This window comes from Ochlerotatus camptorhynchus, unplaced genomic scaffold, assembly GCF_037179485.1.
Source record: "Ochlerotatus camptorhynchus isolate MF236.1 unplaced genomic scaffold, CSIRO-AGI_Acam_v1.1 ptg000274l, whole genome shotgun sequence".
Taxonomy (NCBI): domain Eukaryota; kingdom Metazoa; phylum Arthropoda; class Insecta; order Diptera; family Culicidae; genus Ochlerotatus; species Ochlerotatus camptorhynchus.
The window spans coordinates 511,494-532,040 of record NW_027040763.1 but is presented as its reverse complement, the minus strand read 5'-3'; the positions used below and the strand labels follow the sequence as shown (position 1 = coordinate 532,040).

The following is a 20,547-nucleotide window of genomic DNA, read 5'->3' as shown; positions in this document are numbered from 1 at the left end:
TACCATCTTTTGGTTTTATTATTCCGAAAAACATTATTTTAGCTGAAATGAGTCTTTGCAACTTTGAAGGCAAGATTTCGGTGGTAGATCACTAAGAGATGATCGAGAACAAGGTCTTTGATGTTACTGAAGCAACTCAGTTTTGATTAAATAACATTAAGAGTGTATTAGATGATTAAAGAGATACTATACTAAAATACTCTCTCCTTAGAGACAGAATAAATCCAGGTCATTCGAACTTGAGCCGCAGCTGTAAGCGGAGGCAATTTATATTTTTCAGAAATTATAACAAGTGAGAAATAAAAAGTATATAATTTGAAATACCCTTTTACACCAATCATTATTTGAAACCGTAAAGTGAATACATAAAAGTCACCAAAGAAGATGCCATTTGATAGCGAACAGTGCTATTAATTGATGAAAACGCACATGGGACTGACATGTGATAGTATTGGCATTTCCGTAGGGAAAGCTTCACGGCCACATCGCATTGCGATTATTGGGTGCCCTAGTAAATTTTAGGCTGGTTTTGCTCAGAGCCCTTTGTTGGTACGAATACTGTAATGCTGTAATTTCTCAACAGGAATAAAAACACTCCAATGCGCGTAGGCATTTGTGGAAGCATGTGGTTATATTTAACTGATATTATTATTTTATGAATCAACAATAAATAAGTTTGTGCAGGCATCTGTGGTTACAAGCAGTACGTACGAGCGAACGTTCTATCCGACAAAACAGACCTTATAGACGAATCAGATCTAAAAGCCATTTCACTTGCATAAGGCGGCTGCGTGAAAATTCATACCCAACAAAGTGGACGATCCTGCGTCTACTGGCTAACGTAGATCTCGTAATCGGCGAATGATAGCTCCTGTCCGCCAAAGGGAATGTAGCACACTCCGTGCGATTGCTGAACCTTTCCAACCGTATTGGTACCTTCGTGCGATACACGCCCAATGAAGAGAGGCTCACCATCTTCGCTTTCGCCGGCAGGGATGGCATTCGGAGGAATGTCTCCACCACTGACCGGAACAAATGTACCGTTTGCGTCGCATAGAACCTCGTATTCCGTTTTTGGGTTTTCAACGCCACCCCAAGCAACGTAGGCAACACCATGCGAAGCCAGCAGTTTGCCGGGAATGATGGCTCCCTCATGCTGAGCACGGATGACATACATATCTTCCCCGTCGGCACCTCCGACGAAGGCATTCGGTGGAATTTCTCCGTTTTGCGCTGGTACCCAGCAAGCTGCACCACCACCGACTGAAACCTGAGCCGCTGCTTCCGGTTGGTCGTTCTTTTCAATGATCCACGATCCGGTCGCTCCCCATCCGGTGCACACACCGACAAAATTGATGTCGTATGCATCTGGGTTTTCATAGGATAGGAACGCCGCAGCTGCTCCCTCCATACCAACGGTGATGACCTGAAACGAAATGAGTCGTTGTACTATTATAACACGTAAGGATGATCATGGCGATTATTAACCTACATTATCTATCCATTTGATCCAGAAACCACGGAACTCGCCCGGGTTTAGGATGTCAGGAGTTTCCACCTCGCACACGTCCGGTTTGCTGCGGTTTTTGCGGATGACGGATTTGGTGTTCTTCCACCCACCGATAAATACCTCCAGCATGGGTTCGGATTCCATCGGGCCACTGGTCAGAGCCACGTGGGCATCGTTCGCTGCCCGTACCTTGAAGTTGACCACACCATTGCTGGCCGGGTAGAATTGGTACTCCAATTTGTCTTCGGTGTCAAGAGCTGTGTGTGTGCGATGCGAACGGAAAAAAAAGTGGGTTAAATGTGAAAACCAAAGGGGTTGATTATGTAGAATGAGGCAAAATCGATTTCACTGACGGTAGTTTGCTGTAGACGACCCAGAACATTACAGACAATATGTAAAAACTAGCTTACAGTTCAGTCAGCTAATTGTGTTTTGGAATAATTATCTTAAATTCCCAACATGGTAACCCACATTCCTGTGTCAATTGAACAACTAAATTATCGCTATTTAAAATGTGGATTGTTGCTGATACATCCCACACGATGACACTAATTGCTGTTTGTTCTAAGAGCAACTGACGAAATCACGTGTGCTCTTCTTCCTACATCTTACATCATTGTTATACGTGGTGATGCATCTAGGCGCGACCGCTTCTACGAGTCGTCTCAAATTTCGAACCACATCATGTGACTCTCCAGGTCTCGGCGTTAGCATACAAGAAATTTAAATTTCATCAAAACTTCTCTGAATACACTTACCTTCGAGCCGAACGGTCTTCTTCTGTATGACGCTACTAGCATTATCGGAACCGGTTTGCTCAAGCCTAACACTATCGTCGACAGCGCTGATAGGAATAACTTCAAAATCTTGATCCTCAGGATCAATCGTTCCCTGTTGTTCATCAGCAAGAATGCTGTCTACTTCATCAGGGTTAGCCACGGAAGGTAAAGCGACATGCTGATGATGATGTAGTTGCTTCTTTTCCTTAATTCTACGCTGGGACGCCAAACCTGCGAACGGCGGGTGATGACGTGTTTTTGAATGTTTGCATTGACCTTAATTCTGCGGTACGCCAATCGCATTGAAAGCAACTAATACAACGAAACGGGAAGCGGAAGCACATTCATGCATGCACTATCGTAAATTTGTTATGAAGACTGTTGAGAAGCGATTTATGGATGAGAAGTTTCCTATCAATATGGGTACACTAAACGTTGACTAACTGAAAGGGACTTTTTGATTTATGTAAAAATAACATTCATGTAATAATAATAGTAACATGATGCTCGGCTATAAGGTAAGGTGGAATTTTAATAATATTCGAATAGTCTCTTTCAGTTAGCGAACGTTGCGTGTACGTGGACTCTACGTCGTCATCACTGAATCAGCGTTGCTAACAAATGCATGGACGGCTTCTCAACCGATCAACCTGCAATGATGAGTCAGGCTTTATTTTTAGTGCGACTACGATTCAAATGGAATGGCCTGACCGGAGTGTTGTAGGTAGGTATGTCTCTCTGGGCAAGTTTAGATTTACTCATGCATGCAACGTGAATTGAGGGAAGTTATTTCTACCGAAAAGGGGAACGCGGACATACTGGTCAAACTACTAAATTTTAGTAGGTGGTAAATGCAGATAGAAACCCGAAGGAAGATTGGAACTACCTTTACGAGACTATGTAATACTTAAGACAATAGCGTATGAAAGTCAGCAAACTGAAACCTACTTTGTTGTTATATGAGACTTTTGTTTTTAAATGCGATGCATTGCAACGAAGCGGCTCGTTCTATCAGCTCTTTGCAGGTCCCAATGCGCCGTAATGAAACAAATAGAATACATAATTTGAAAGTCGGCAAAATGCGCGGAGTGAAGATAGGTTATATTTGGGCATGACATTTAAAAGTCTCACATTATAGAGTTCTCCAGATGCACAAAAGTGTGCGTGAGACCGCGCGCTACCTTTTTAAGTAGTTGTGATATCGCGATACCTTTTTGTTTCTTCTTCTTCTTTATTTTTATGTATGGATGTTGGATTTTAGTGTTCGTGAGATTGCGCTTGGAGATCTCTATTGCCGCGGATACACTTGGATGACAATCTATGAGCATGAGCATTATTTGTATAATAATTATGAGCACTATACAACAACTATACAAAAAACTATACAAGTGTGACCATGGATGTGCTCATAATTTATTATACAAATAATGCTCATGTTCATAGTTTGTCGTACAAGTGTATTCGTGGCATATGAATCTTGGAAAATTGTTGTTATTGTTGTTAATTATTGATACTTTACATCCGGCGGATGAACTCATGTCAATGAAAAATAAGGGAACATGAAATTGTTAAGGTGATTCCTTGAAAAGTCATGATGATGAAATGGCTGATATGCACGATCACTTCAAGTTTTCTAGAGCACACATCCTGGACACTGAGTTCCAGTTTCATTGTTGTATGTTTTTAAATAGGTTTATTAATATCAGTGGCGTCCCGTAACCTCACTTTTTACCTGTGCACCAACTTTCAAAACCAGATTTAATGCCTTATTCATACTCGAATAGGTTGAAAAATACACATAATTTTCTAGTTTACTCGATATCTATCCATTGCCAGCAATATTTTGATAATTGTTTGTTTTGAGAGTTGGTGTTCAGGTAGATTGAGGTTAAGGAAACGCCACTGATTAATATATTATATTACATTTACACCTTTTCATATGTACATGACGCAGTGGACAAGAATGTAACACCATCTAAAGGGTGATACGGTCAAAATTTGGTCAAGGGAAAACGCGTGTAAATCGGTGAAATCGTTTATTTAAAAAATCAAATTAAATTTCTTTTTCAAGTTCAATTAGTATAAAATTCAGGAAAAATATTTAGTTAGGCTTCCGCTTTTCCAAATCCGAATCGCCTGGCCTTACGCTTGACCCCTGCCATCAGATTTTGTACAGCCACCTTGTCCACCTTCTTCGCCGCAGAAAGCCAGTTTGCCTTGAACTGCTGCTCGCCCTTAGCAGTTTTTTTGGTCTTCTTTAGGTTCCGCTTGACAATAGCCCAGTATTTCTCAATTGGGCGGAGCTCTGGCGTGTTGGGAGGGTTCTTGTCCTTGGGAACCACCTGCACGTTGTTGGCGGCGTACCACTCCATGGCCTTTTTACCGTAATGGCAAGATGCCAAATCCGGCCAAAACAGTACGGAACAACCGTGTTTCTTCAGGAAAGGCAGCAGACGTTTATTCAAACACTCTTTCACGTAAATTTCTTGGTTGACAGTCCCGGAAGCTATGAAAATGCTGCTTTTCAAGCCACAGGTACAGATGGCTTGCCAAACCAGATATTTCTTTGCGAACTTTGACAGTTTCATGTGCTTGAAAACATCTGCTACCTTTCCCCTTCCTTTTGCCGTATAAAACTCCTGTCCCGGAAGCTGCTTGTAGTCGGCTTTGACGTAGGTATCGTCGTCCATTACCACGCATTCAAACTTCGTCAGCATCGTCGTGTACAGCCTCCGGGATCGCGCTTTGGCCGTCGTATTTTGTTTATCATCGCGATTTGGAGTCACTACCTTCTTGTAAGTCGATAGTCCGGCTCGTTTTTTGGCTCGATGCACGGTTGTAGACGATACACCCAGCTTATTTGCGGCATCTCGGAGAGAGAGGTTAGGGTTTCGCTTGAAACTACCGGCAACTCTCTTTGTCGTCTCAGCGGCTTCCGGTTTTCGATTTCCCCCCGATCCAGACTTCCTGGCTGTCGACAAACGTTCCCCAAACACTTTAATTACATTTGTAACGGTTGATTTGGCAACTTTTAGCGATTTTGCCAACTTTGCGTGCGAGTAGCTCGGATTTTCGCGATGCGCGAGCAAAATTTTGATACGCTGCTCTTCTTGCTTGGACGGCATTTTGACAACTGAAGAGTGAATTCCAAAATCAAAATAGGAGCAACATTCTACACACACACACCTTCAAAATGAGGGGTGTTCAGGTTTTTTAAATGCAAAATTAAAAGAAATACGTCAAGTTGATATTGACCAAATTTTGACCGTATCACCCTTTAACCAACCGGTCAGGACTCGTGATTTTTTTCAGTTATCGTGGGGACGTCACTTGTTATTAACCCCGCTCCCTTTCAAAATTGTTTAGTAATTTATGAACGACCCTTATATTTCACATTGACTGTGGATGTCAAAATGACGTTTCACATTCATCTAGTGGTGTCCGCTTTTATTCGAATAATCAATTAACGAACCGAAAAATAAATTAAAGAATCATCACCCATAGCTTCAAACATGTTCTGCACTCTCATAAGTGTAAACCTTAAATACTGTCAATTAAGATTTAAAAAAAAAACTGTTTCAGGAATCAAAAGTAAATACTTCCATAATGAATTATCGGAAAATTGCTCTAGCTTCGGCAGGCGTATTTGCTTTTATTATTTTAAATAAAATGAGAAGGAGAAGGTGAACTTTGTGGAATGGGAAATCGTTGCTCTAGACGAACACCGGCAGGGATCTGGCTCATCTTGGCTTTCAAGAACTGCGATATGTTCTGTGTGTTCTTCAGAAGTTCTGCATTTTTTTCTAAAAATCTACAAAGTTCCTGAATCTATGCAGATTTAAGATCCTTAAATATCAACAATTATCTCATGTTCACTAAATTTCTAATAATCTACAAACTTCTCGAAAGTTCTGTAATTTTCTCTGTTGATTTTCATGATTCAATGAATATCTGCAAATATTTCTTAACATCTACACAATTCCCTAAAGTATAAAAAATATCAAGAAGTTTTTGAGCTTCCCGGAAGTTTAAGGAAGTGCTCTGAAGATCTGAAGTTGTGCAAATATCGCTAAAGATCAGCAAACTTTCCTGAAGTTCTGTAAATTTCCCTTTAAATCCGAGAACCTCAATCAAATTCTGAAATTTGATTTAAAATCTGCAGATTTTTCAGTAGATTTACGATCTACCCTCTAGTTTCAAATTTTTCATTAACATTCTGTTAAGTTTTCTGAAGTACTGTATTTCTGCCAGGTTTGCTTCCACTCACTTGCTATAAAAACATATTTTTCGGAATTATACAATCATTAGATGATGAAGAGGGTGTAAAGTATGTGTTTGACTCATAAAACCTGTCAGTTTCGCTCTCAGAGCGTCACAGTAAGCGATCTTATGATTCGTGAGCGTTCACTCAGAGTGAGCACTCACGAGTCGTAACATCGCTAATTGTGACCCACTGAAAGCAATATTGACAGATTTTATGTGTCAAACTTCACGTCCTCATCTTGTAACTTACAAGTACTAATTATCACTATACCATCTCATGATTTCATAATTCTGAAAAACATTTTTTTTATAGCGAGTGAGTGGAAGTAACCCTGATTTCTGCTCTGAAGATCAACGAACTGCCCTGAAGTTCAATAAATTTCTCAGTAGATCTTCGAACTTCTCTAAAGTTCTATACATTTATTTGTGGATTCTTGGACTTCCGTTAAGTCTGAAATTATTTGAAATTCCTCAAAGCTCTAAAAATTATCTAAACATATTTGAACTTCGCTGAACTTTAAACAAATCTCTGAAGATTTACGAATTTCTCTGAAGTTGTGTAAATACTTCTAAAGATCGGCAAAATTTCCCGAATTTCTGTGAGTTTTGCTGAAGTTATGCAAATTTTTCTAAAAATGTACGAACGTCATTCACAAGACGCTACGCGAGACAAGACACAACACTTATCGTTCTTACAACTTTAAAATAAATTAAAATTTACCTTACTGTCGACCGGTTTCGGGCGTGATGCTGCCCATCTACGGGACAATGTCCGACTGATTACTTGGATGTTCATACGTTGTTCCGTACACGTCCAAAATGAAGAGAAGATTTGTCAGATTTGTCTGGATTCTCAGATTTGTCAGGTTGAAAAGGCAGGATATAATTAGGGGTTCATCTTCATTCATTAATGGTTCAGCAGCATTGGTGATGAATGATGATTCCCAGGCGTTTAGATGTGTAGTTTTTCTGACGGATTTAATGAGTTTTGCACCTTTCCAGTCAATGTTATGGTTTAAGCTAATTGTGTGTACTGCCACAGCTGATTCATTTGATTTTCTGTTGTCTACAGCATGTTTATGTTCCTTTAGGCGGACCTTTACTTTGCGGCGCGTTTGTCCAATATAGACTGAAGGACAATCCTTGCATGGAATTTGATAAATTCCAGACTGTTCATCCGGCGGAACTTTATCTTTCAAATTACACAACAGGTCACGCAAAGTGTTGTCGCTCTTGTGTACTACCTGTAGTCCTTGTCGCTTGAGTGTGGATTTGATTGGATTCGTAATTTTGGGATAGAACGGCAGGCTGATTCTTTTTACTTCCTCTCCCATTGGTTCTAGTGTGGTTATATTTTGTCGGTGCTTCTTTCGTTTGTGTTTTCGGAGAATTTTGTCCACGAACTCCTTTTCATACCCATTCACTTCAGCCGCTTTGTAGATACGAATTCTTTCCTCTGCAAACTCGTCATCCTCCATGGGTACATTGTAAACACGGTGTGCCATGGAATGAAAAGCGGCTTGCTTTTGAGCTCCAAAGTGGTTGGAATCGGAAGTAATGTAGCGATCGGTGGACGTCGGTTTGCGATAAATACCAAATTTCAGGGTGTCGTCCTCCTTTCTGGTTATCATTAGATCCAGAAAGGGCAATTTCCCATCCACCTCTTTTTCTACCGTGAATTTTATTGAACTGTGCCGGGAGTTAAGTAGACTTACAGTTTGTTCTAAGTAGCGTTCTTTCACTGGTGCAAAAACATCATCTACATAGCGCCTCCAAACACGTGGGAAAAACTTGTGTTTTTCAGCATCGGCTTCAAAGTCACTCATGAAGATGTTCGCCAGGAGAGGCGAAAGTTTGCTGCCCATGCTTAGACCAAACGTTTGTTTGTAAAATTTCTCCCTAAAAGTGAAAAAATTCTGGTTCATGCATACCTCAGCCACAAGCAGATAAGCCTGGATGTGATTGTGTGGCGCTCGACTGCGTTCTAGATGTTGACGCAGGCTTCTTAAAGCGTCGGCGATTGGTACGCTAGGGAATAGTGCTGCAACATCAAACGATACCAAAATCTCACCTCGTCTCAACTTGAACCCTTCTAGCTGCTCAACCAACGTCCTGAAGTTCTACAGACTTCTCTGAAGCTCTTCAGATCTATCTATTTTCAACTTCCATGGAGTTCTGCAAAATCGTGAACTATCGTACATGGCTTAGATTTGTTTTTGGAATTGAAGTATTTTTTTCTGAAATTTTATGAATTTTCAAAAGATCTCCCATTTTTCTGAAACTGTAAAGCTTTCTGAACCACTGAATGTCTCTGAAGATCTGCAAAATTCATGGCAGGTCTGCAGATTTCATTTAATATCTACTCTTCTGAAGTTCTTCAAATACCTTTAAAGTTCTGAAGCTGCGTAGTTCTATTCTCAAGTTCTACGAATTACCTTGAGGCTCAATAAATTTCCCAGTAGATATGAAAACTTCTCTGAAGTTTTGTAAATTCCTCTGTAGGCTCTCGAGCTACCCTGAACACACACACAAGTCGCAAACTTCGCGTATGAAGAAGCATAAAAACATGAGACGTAACTCTTTAAATATTTTTTCTAAAATATATCGTCACGGAGCTCACTAACGACATTTCGCGAGCTATTCGCGGAAAAAAACTTGCTTTAAAATTTCAAACTATGTTGTATACAAGTTCGATAGAATGAATAGAAACGTCAAAGAGATCCGATGCCAGCGCTGTGGTGAGGAATTTGCGCAACTAATAATATGTAAATTGAACGTTACAAGCGTGTACGACGATCGAGAAGAAAAAGTAGCGTCTCATTGTCTGTGCTTAGATATTATGATATTAAGTTACCAGAAGTGGTTGTAATTTATGTGTTTGGTATAACAAACCTGTCAATTTTGCATTTAGGAATTTTATGATCGGTGAATATTTGCTCTTCATGGACAATGAATATTCATTCATCATAAAATTATGACTCTCTGAAAGCTAAATTGACAGGTTTTTGTGTCAAGCACATACTTTACAATCTCTTCTTGTAACTAACTTTCAAGAGCGAAATATCATCGTAACAGCTTATGATTTCATAATTCCGAAAAACATTTTTTTATAACAAACGAATGGCCGCAACGCTGGTTGCGTTTTATTCCTTTGCTGAATCACCACTAGCCTTGATTTTGTAGAACTCATCGAGAGAAGTCATAGTTTACAAACGCTGTTACGCCCTAGTTCCAGCTCTATCTAGACTTGTAATGTTTTAACATTAGCAGCCGTTTTTGACGCAAGGGTGCTCGTGTTGTATGAAAGTCGTGTCTCCGAGAAAACGAAAAAGTGGCCCATATCGTTAGTATAATATAGGGTAGAGAACTACTTCGGCCTAAGCGCCCATTTTGGGTCTATCAAGCAGAAAACGTCAAATAAATAAATACGTTTGGTACGATACTTTAGTTCAAATGCTACCGAACGAAGTCAATAAGAACGCGTGATATGAATGTTTGCACCCAATATTCTGAAATACAAATAAAGCGCTCCGACCGAATCAATCTTTATCTTCATTCGATAGGCCGAAGTGAATTCATTGGCGTTTCAATGCGTTAGGCCGAGTTTAGAATCCGTAGGCCGAGTTTGGCGTCAAGAAGCAGTGTTAGACTTTTGACAATATCTCAATGATTTGTTTCTCTTAATCAAATCTTACGGTAAGTACCGAAAGGTAAATAAATTTGAAAGCCATCAGTAATAATAACATTCCGTTCGGTGTTAAGCTACGCTAAATTAAGAAAGACTAAGTGCGGGTTGTGCTTAATAGGCCGGAAATGTGGTAGTTAACCCTATTTGATGTTTTGTAAGAGCTGATTTTGTGCTTTTGAAATATCGAGGTTATAATGAGATTCGTCACAAATAAGGTTTCCGCAGCTCTGTATTATGTATTTCAGTTTTTGGTCTTACTACCAACCGGCGGAAACTAACGAGTGAATGCAGGTATTGTGTGTCCAATTATTAACACTTTACGCAATCGCCACAAAAAACTCACGCAAACGATAAATTGGAGCACATGATAAATCCATACAATATATTATTTACTCAACGCTAAAGAACAGAAACCACCATCTAAACCCCTGAAAACAAATGGCATGAACATCAAATGTATGGGTGAATTTCTTATACATTCTCTAAATGTTTTCTTACAAAAAATGTAGCAAGTTTTTCTACAATTAATATTTCCATACAAAACCTTCATAAGCTTATTGTCTAACCGCAGTGCAGAAAAAATAAGCTAACATAAACATCACAAAATTATTTAAAAAATCTTCCGTCGACCAGATTACAGAATCTGTTCATGGGGTGAAACATTACAACGTCCGAATGATATTTCGACAAATCTGTAATAGGGCTGGAAAGCGCCTCAGAGCGTTTGCAAAGAAATTTTGTGCATGCACCGCACAACACTCGATCCAGCAACATTACACGGCCAATCATACCAACTCAGCGACTGAGATTGTTATGATTCAGAGAATTTTCTTTCCATACGAAATTTACTCAGATTTGAAAGAAACTTTAGTCACTCGAATAGCTTATGAGTAACTGCAGTTTCTTCCAAATCTGAGTAAATTTCGTATGGAAAGAAAATTCTCTGAGTCAATTAATCTCGGTCGCTGAGTTGGTATGATTGGCCGTGTATGTTTAAGATTTACATTATTGTGATGTCGGTTGACACTACGGGAAAGTAAGCGATAAGCATGTAGGTACACTCTACAAAATCAAGTAGCTAGTTCGATTACTTCAACTTCAATGTTTACATGATGGTAGTAAAATTGAAAAACATATCTTGTCATGTTCACTGGAGCTGATGATGAAAGTGCTTACGTGAAATGGATTTACGTGATTTACATGTATGAAAAAGTGATTCAATATGGCGTTATCGAGTTCATTAGAGGAAGAGTTGCTCTGAGTTTAGGATTTCCTAACACTAACACTGTATAAATTACAAGCAATTTTTTATACTTTTTTTTAAATAATGCGGTTATTTTTCCAGGCTCAATTGCTGCAGCTTTGCGGAGCCGATATTCATTGTTTAGATAACAAAATTACTTAAAACTAACGTTAGTAAAGCGGGGGTCGACTACTCACGGCTATCTCGTGGTTAGGGGTAAAAATTGTAACAAATGGATGGCAGGGTAGGGATTGAGAACACAAGGTTTGGAGAGCAATGTGCTCTTGATCTCGAACTAAGCGACATACTGATGAAAAAGACAAACATGGATTTTTTATACTATTTTACATTGTTTGGAGACCGCACAAATAAATGTATTTATTTCGATTTCAAAGGCTAGAATTAATATCATAAATCTGAAGAAGACAGCGCAAACGGAATGGTCCTGATCAAATCATTGAACCAACGAAATGTTCATTGTTAAATTTTCAATGACATGTAGTTAGAAAATAGAGACATGCTTGCATCATTATAAAAATATTATTTTCCTGGTATTTTTAGATCATATGTCAACGACTCTTCAAGATCACGTAAATATTACGTGAGAATCCATTCCAATATTAGTAATAATCATGGAACGTAAACGTAAGATAAACATAATTTTTCAGTAATTATAATTTCAAAATCACGTAAACATTACGAGAAAATCCATTCCAAAATAAGTGTTAAATTTACCGTACTGTTCACGTTGACCACTAAATGGGAATACAGTTTGGCTACATGACATTAACGTACTTGTTACGTGAAACGTAATATGGACGAAAGCTACCTATGTTTTCACGTAGATCGGACGTGCATATTTTTTTAAGTATAGATACACGTCTTCCCCCTTGTAGATAGTCAAATTTGAATACATTGAACTATATCAATCACTCAAAAAATTCCACATGCCATCATCATGTGTCTCACACTTCATTTTGCGCTTACTGTGAAACACATCTATTTCATGTGTGAATCTTATGCCATGAATCATGTCTGAGCACTATGGTTTTGAATTGTGACACACTTGGATTTGGTGATATCAATAGTTTTGCACATCATAGTTCAATATTTTACTTTACCGACTCTAAAAATGAATCGACAAATATATAAACAAAACTGCCAGAGGCCAGAGCCTTCACATATCTTTTTAATAGGTATGATTTGCGATTCGATCATGGACTGTTGAGGTGTGCTGCTGCCGGAGTCTTCGTTCGATCTCACTGTGCCCTGTGCCACGGTTGCTCTCATATATGAGGCGGTTTGATAGGATAAAGTCACAAGTCTTGTTTTCGATGTTTACCTTTCTGAGCAAGCAATTCACATCGCATTGAAATGCAAAAATGGGACCTCCCTTAGCTCAGTCGGTAAAGGCACAGCTACAAAGCAAGACCATGCTGGAGGTGGTTGGGTTCGATTCCCGGTCCGGTCTAGGAATTTTTCGGGTTGGAAAATTGCTCGACTTCCCTGGGCTTAAAGTATCATTGTACTTTTCCACACAATTATACTAATGCAAAAATGGTACAGGCATCGAAAGCTCTCAATTAATAACTGTGCATCTAGAACACTAAGTTGAGAGCACGCAATAAGCTAATATGCCATACGCAATAAGCTTGAAATGCGAGGAAGAAGAAGAAGATGAAATGCAAAACGCTTTAAATCCATCTGTTTTGAACAGTAGTGTGATTCAATGTGCAATACACTTGAATAGATAGTAAATTTGTTTCAACATTTCAAAGTTTGAAACACTATAAATTAACGTGAATAACACATTGGCCAAGGTGAAATACACTTAAAGTAAATGTGATTGTGCATTTAAAAAATCAAGTGTTTAAACACTTTGATTAAACGTGTGGAATTTTTTGAGTGAACCCTAGGTAGCTAGCGAGGACATTAATTAACTAGGACAAACAATATTTTAATGTATTACGTATATTACATACACACATGATTTTAAACTTAGGGTGGCAATCTTGCCCAGTCCTACCCTATATGGAGCTTGGCAATATCCAATTGATTAGACATTTTTCGCTGAGTTTGGCATCATAAATGTTGAAGTTCTTAGGATGGCCAAATTGCCCTATCTTCCCCTATTATTTTGCAATCAATCCTCATATTTCTTGGACATTGTTGCGAATTGCTTTTAAAGCTTATGAGTTACTTAGATTGGTACTTTATCAATGTTGCGAGTTTTATTGACGTAAATTAATCTGAATTGATTTTAGTTTTATTTTCACGAATGTGCAAACAAAACTCGCTAATGGTATTATCCCGCGGCATCATTATCTATACATACATATATGTATACATAAACTGCAAAACACCGTGTGAGAGATACTGACTAATAGCGAATTCGTTTATTATCGGGGTTGGAACCAGTTCCAACCCAGTGCGAAACCGAACTTTTTGTCAGTGCGAACCTCAACCTGAGCTAGGTTTTAAAAACAAACGAGCAAACTGACGTTTGTCAGAAAACAAGCAGACCCAATCTTGATACCCGATCCAGGTTGGAACTGAATAATAAACGAATTCGCTATAAGATGAGCGTCCAATGGATGATGCTGGCGACGATGATGTCATGTTTGTTGGTATGCCAATAGGCCATTAAATCTTGAAAAACGGTTGGATGATGCAGATTTGAAAATTTTGCATAGGATGCTTCTATAGATATTTAAAAAATAAAAACAATTTATGAAAGTGAATCAAAAAGGTAGATTTTGACGTTTTTTCCCCCAGTCACAATCAAATTAATTGAAAGTACTTTATTCGAAAAATATAAGCGTTGTTAAACTTCTCTCCCCTACCTCGTCGTGCAAAATTTTGAATTCCGCATCATAAAACTTTATTTTTCCAAGATGGCCGCGGGAGACCAAGTTTTAAACGCCTATAAGCCAAACTAAAGCGACTTTGTGTGGCAGAATCGTTAACTATCTATTCACTATGTTCGCCATCATCACAATCGGTCGCAGCAGCGAAAAGATCAACTCAGTTGATACATGACACGCGTTCAACCCTACTGTACTCGTTGGTATATCACCAATGCGCAATGGTGAGCTCGTTGAAAACAGGTCATACCCATTAACATCTATGTGTAAATCAGGGCCTTTATGTTAAATTCAAGTGTTGTCCATGCTTATTAACAGTACGCAAACGAAAACAGGTGAATCTTTTAGGAAAAAATCAATCCTAGGAAAACGTTTACATATTTGCGCAGAGAGGAAATTTAAATTATTTTTAGATTTTATTTCTTTTCTCGCCACTCTTGTCTTCCCACATATTAGCGTTAGGTATTACGACTTTCAGGGATCGATTTTTGCCGGCTTTCAATCATTATTCACTCTTTTTCATCGATCTGCACCTACCCATACTATTTGTAATGACCAGACAAGAAAAACTACACGTATTGTAGGGCGGATTCAATTATACCTTTTCTAAAAATCCCAAACCATGCCTACGTACACCAAAAAGTCAATCAAATAAACAACAGTACCCAAAAAACCGAACAACGGTGCATTTCGCTTATATAGGTAGAGCAATGGAGAAGAAAGTTTCTGCACACGCCCAGCTAATATATTCAACTTACTGATATTGTTTGCCATTTTTATTGTCTTCGCTTCGGTTACGGTTCACCAAAAACTATGGATGTCTTCCAAGTGCACTTTTTGTCAAGTTATTCTTCTTACAACGGTTGCCGATGCGATCGATGATCAAATTACCGGACACGACTAACTGGTACAATCCAACCACACACGATAGTAGCTAACGTTTGACTAGGCGACAAATACCGACGGATCCGGCTAGAAATATACAATTTTGACGTTCCTCTCTCGCGGGAAATTCTCAGAGCATTACCCAAAAGTAACTGAATTTCTCGCTCGATTAGGAACGGGAGAGAGTGAGTGATTTTTTTGTTTACCAATCCGGCTTCACCAATGATAAGATGCATGTGAGTTGTGAGTTGTTGCATTGCGGATTGCATACGATGAGAAAAAACAGTGAAAATGTTGATGGTCAATCAAAAGCAAGCGCGGTGGTAAATCGCCAGCAAGTCCTATTGGGTTGCTGTCAGTTTTAATCTCAAAACTACTGACATCAGCGCCACCTTCCTATGAAAGTTATATAAAATATTTGTAGGGTTGTGTTGTATACAATACGTGACCGTCGACTACGTTGAGCTGTTCAGTAAACTTGTTTTCCTTTATTTAACGTCGGTCTCTGTTCCGCAATCTAGTGCCAATCACCGACGGACATCGATTGCCATCCATTTTAAGGCAATCGAATGTGCAGGAAGGCAGCTTCCACACCTGCGTAGGATATCGCACCCATTCACAACACACATGGGCCGGGACCAACGGCTTTACTTCCCTTCCGAAGGAAGACGTGACCAGAGATTTTTATGCCTCAGAAAAATCCCACCGACCTCGGCTGGGGATTGAACCCAGACCCATTGGGGTGTTAGAAAGCAGTCACGCTTACCACTACACCACCGGCGCCGGCTTTCAGTAAACTTCTCGTGTATTTTTCTTGATATTGATTTAAAAAACAGTAGAACTTATTATTTCGGTCCTATGTACATATTTTAGATTTCATACTATAATTTATGGCTTTTATGGTATCAGTATATTTTTTCCTTGATTTGTTTCCCGTCGAGCTTGTTTTCCGTGCTGAGCACCAATGCTACCGACACCAGGGAGGCAGCTCCCACACCTGGACTCTACCTATCGACCGTTCAAACTCATGAACCGGGGACCAACGGCTTTACTTCCCCGAAGGAAGGCGTGATCAGAGATGTTATGCCTCAGAACATCCCGGCGGCGGCGACTGAGATTGAACCCAGGGCTGCTGGGGAGAGAGGTGCTCATTACGCCCCTTCCTCTCCTAATCTATACAATACTGTGACTTTTCTCAAATCAAGCGTTTGTTTTCCAATATATAGGTGCTTAATACAACATTAACTGAAAATAAGGGGGCTTCAGTTATTGAATTTTAAAATCAGAGCAAAAAAATCTTATACAGGTTTTCCACCTGTTAAGTGTTTTGATAGAAAGCAAGGTAAGCATCATAGTTACGTGTACGTCGTGTGTACTTCCAAAGGCTGGTTAAAAATTAATTTGAGTTGAAGGAACTTTTTAGGAGAACCGTCTGCCTGACGATCCTTCACGCGTTTCCGGGAATCACGCATGTATTTTGCAGCCATATGTTGAGACACTGATTTTCACTGTTGCACAATTTCTCAATAATCGCTTATTTAAAAACTTCCAAGAAATATTTGCAGAACAAGTTTGAAAATTCCACTTGTTTTCAAGACCATGGCATAAGGTTCATAATAGCTTAAAAACGTATTTTTACGCTGCATTGATAAGACATAACTATCCTATTTCTCGGTATGATCGAGTTTCACATTTTGCATGTGGTATGAACGGAAAAATATATCGAATTTTAAATAAAAGCCACCTAGTTACCTAGTTGTAGCTTAAAAACCTCAACATTTCCTGTAAACTGTCACTAGCGGCTATCCTGTTCTGAGACAGCGCAAGTGGAAATCAATGGCAACGGAGTTTTAAGTTGGAAACATAGGGTTTAGTTTCAAACTGACCAAGTAACATACTATTTGGTTTTATGAGGGTTCTGTAGGCCATGATTTAGATTTGAAAAATTGCCTAAAACCTCGATAGAACTTACAATGGGGCATGGGTGAAGACTAATTTTGATTCCTCACTTTCCTTTTGACTGCAAAAACTTATGGGGGTGGGGGGTAGTGTTCATCAAAAAATATTTTTTTCCTCATTTCGTAATATTTCAACGGGACCCAAGTCGGAAATAATATTGCAGTCTCACTAAAAATCGGTCAATACCTCCGATTTATCCAAGAAATATTACTGTTTCCGTAAAAAGTGGCGGTCCTGAGAAGGGCCGATTGTTCAATCCGAATCAGAAGGCTCCACTTCCTACCGTTGGAAATACCAACAATCAATACGAAACTATCGATTTGAAATTGGCTCACTACTTGACTAGCCTATTGGTCCCAAGCAAACGGTTAACGTATCCCACTCTAGTCGGAATTCTAGTACTACACTATGTTTATTTTGATTCTCTATGAAAGTTTCACAGATAAAATGAGGGGTTCGTGGATTTTCCCATGTTTCGAGGGGTGCATCGATTAGCTTGGGACCGAAGATAGTACCAGAGCTGAGCCAAAAAATTGAGCACGTTTCTTCGGGACCTACTAGTCTTATAGCGAATTTGTTTATTATCGGGGTTGGAACCAGTTCCAACCCAGTGCAAAACCGAACTTTTTGTCAGTGCGAACCTCAACCTGAGTTAGGTTTTAAAAACAAATGATCAAACTGACGTTTGTCAAAAAACAAGCAGACCCGATCTTGATACCCGATTCAGGTTGGAACTGAATAATAAACAAATTCGCTATTAGAGTTACCTCTATAGAAATACTGCTGCGCTAGTTGCTCAGGAGAAGATCGGTCCACTATTTTGTCCGATGCGAAAATGAGCTTCGGTACGAAATCGTTCTTACCTTATACCCCGTTCACATTACAGCGTATATCACGTGATATACGCTGTCTTGCAATGAGCACTCATACATCTAGTTTTCACTGGAAATCCTATGTATGAGTGCTCATTGCAAGACAGCCTATATTACGTGATATAGGCTGTAATGTGAACGGGGTATTACAGCACATCCCACACCTGCCCGATATCATCCAATCTAAAGAGCCTGAATTTATAAAGAGGCGACATCTTATCCATTTGACAGGTCTTCTGCTCGATTGGAATGACTTTTCCTATGACTTTGACAGATAATCGATTGTTCCAATTTTGACATGTCGTCTCTTTATAAATTTAGCCTCTTTAATCCGATCGACTCTTCAGAAATCAAACTGAACAATGATCAATGTTACTTTGTTACTTAGGACCAAAACCATTTTTCAGCATGAAATGAGAAAGCGAGATAAATCAAGCTGAACATTGCATTAGGTCCTAAGTAACATTGATCGATTCTCTTCGTCGACTTTCTCTTTCGTTAATAAAGGGTGTCCACGATGAAATTGCCACACTATGAAATTGCTCTAACTTTTTAACCGTTGGGTAGAATTTAATGAAAATTTGGGTGGATTTAGTTCATATTGCATTATTTACATCCTGCAAGTTTTAAAGTCCTGTGATCAAAACTCGCGGAAATGGAGTCGAAAGAACAGCTCGTGCGTGATAAAATCTTGCGCATTCATCACGAGAACAAGGATCTCTCGCATCGTTCCATCGCTAAAACGTTGGGAATCGCGAATTCCACGGTGTCGCGAGTGATTAAGCGGTTCGAGGAACGGTATACCACCGATCGGAAGCCCAGAAGTGAAGGAAAAAGTATTCCGCACAACACCAAAAATCACAACCGCGTAGTTGGGGCCTTCAACCGAAATCCGAACGCCTCCGTTAGGGATGTGGCTAAGAAGCTGCACCTAAGCCGAAGTTTTGTCCAGAAGGCCAAAACTAAGGCTGGGCTTCGAACGTTCAAGGTACAAAAGGCCCCTAATCGCGACGAGAAGCAGAACAAGTCCGCCAAAACCCATGCCAGGAAGTTGTACCTCAACATGCTGACGAAAGTTGAATGCTGCATCATGGACGACGAAACATATGTGAAGGCCGACTTCAAACAGATCCCCGGCAACCTGTTTTTCACGGCCAAGGATAAGTTCAGCGTTCCGGAGCATGTCCGCACTCAGAAGATGACCAAATTTGCGAAGAAATTCCTGGTTTGGCAAGCCATCTGCACGTGCGGGAAGCGGAGTGCACCTTTCGTGACCCAGGACACGATGAACGGACAGGTGTACATAAAAGAGTGCCTCCAGAAGCGGCTGCTTCCTCTCCTGAAGGCCCACAACGTCCCAACAATCTTCTGGCCGGATTTGGCCTCATGCCACTACTCCAAGGACGTGCTGAAGTGGTATGCGGACAATAAGGTCAATTTCGTGCCGAAAATTTTCAACCTTCCCAACACTCCGGAGCTCCGCCCCATCGAGAAGTACTGGGCGATTATGAAGCAGCACCTTCTTAAACGACCTAAGGTAGTGAAGACAGTCGAGGAACTGAAGAAAGTATGGGTTTACATGCAAAAAACGGTTGATTCACAGGTTGTGCAGAATCTTATGGCCGGGGTTAAGGCCAAGGTGCGGGCATTTGCGTATGGACTGTAAATAAAATACGAGTAAAATGGTAAAATGAAGTTTAATAGTTATTTCTCAATCCCTGAAAATTTGATGGCAATCGGATGAAAACTCGAATTTTGCGAATCAATTTTGTGTGTGGTGAGGTGAGTCTCCTTCTACCCCACCGCTGGTTGTCAACGTCCACTGCACGACAGCATACTAATTTCACCTTTTACCGCTGACTTGCTCCTGGTACCACTAACCGATGTGAAAATGAGCGGAGGCACTTTTTTTTTTACTTTGACTTTAAATGATCTTTATTTCTTGTATTTGTATGGTTAACATGTATGGGTTATCAAGTGACCCAGCTGAGTCTTTTCAACTTTAGTTCTTTTGAAATTTCAATTATTATTAGTTACAGTTCCTAGTCCTATCGTTTTAGAGCCTATTTACAATACAACTAACCTACAACTACTATAGACACCTAACCCGCACTATATACAAATTGCTGGGCATGTTCTGATGTAGGAGAAATGGCTCTAATGTTGGCCTATGGATCTAAGATTGGGCCCATCGTTAAAAATCTGCTATTCAACAATTTTATCTAGATGAAAGCGTTATTGTGACGGTACTAATGGATATTTTTAGCCGCTATTGAAAATTTTGTCGATTGCTGAATTTATGGGCTTAAATTTTAAGGGCATTTAGACCGACATCCATTTCCCTATTGCATTTCTGCACAAACCTAGTCTTAATGTTACCAATGTTGAAATCTAACGTTGCTCTAGGTGGAGATCGTAAATTCTTGTATCGAAAGGACAATCAAGTACCATCCTCAGAACTCTATTCTAAGCGACCTGGATTTT

At 39.6% G+C, this 20,547-nt stretch overlaps 1 protein-coding gene across 1 annotated transcript; it reads right to left on the bottom strand.

The window, feature by feature from the left end:
• Positions 1-597: 597 nt before the first annotated feature.
• LOC135705737 (uncharacterized) lies at positions 598-15,311 on the bottom strand. Its single transcript, XM_065227580.1, has 3 exons — positions 15,106-15,311; positions 1,493-1,767; positions 598-1,426 (listed from the first exon to the last, which is right to left on the bottom strand). The coding sequence occupies exons 1-3, from the start codon at positions 15,119-15,121 to the stop codon at positions 830-832; spliced, it is 888 nt and encodes a 295-aa protein (XP_065083652.1). The 5' UTR covers positions 15,122-15,311; the 3' UTR covers positions 598-829.
• Positions 15,312-20,547: the final 5,236 nt, after the last annotated feature.

What these genes read in the sequence shown, in the direction of transcription:
- LOC135705737 (XM_065227580.1), bottom strand. An exon ending in GGATCAAATGGATAGATAAT is followed by an intron (nt 1,427 to 1,492) that starts GTAGGTTAATAA and finishes ATTTCGTTTCAG; the next exon opens with GTCATCACCGTTGGTATGGA.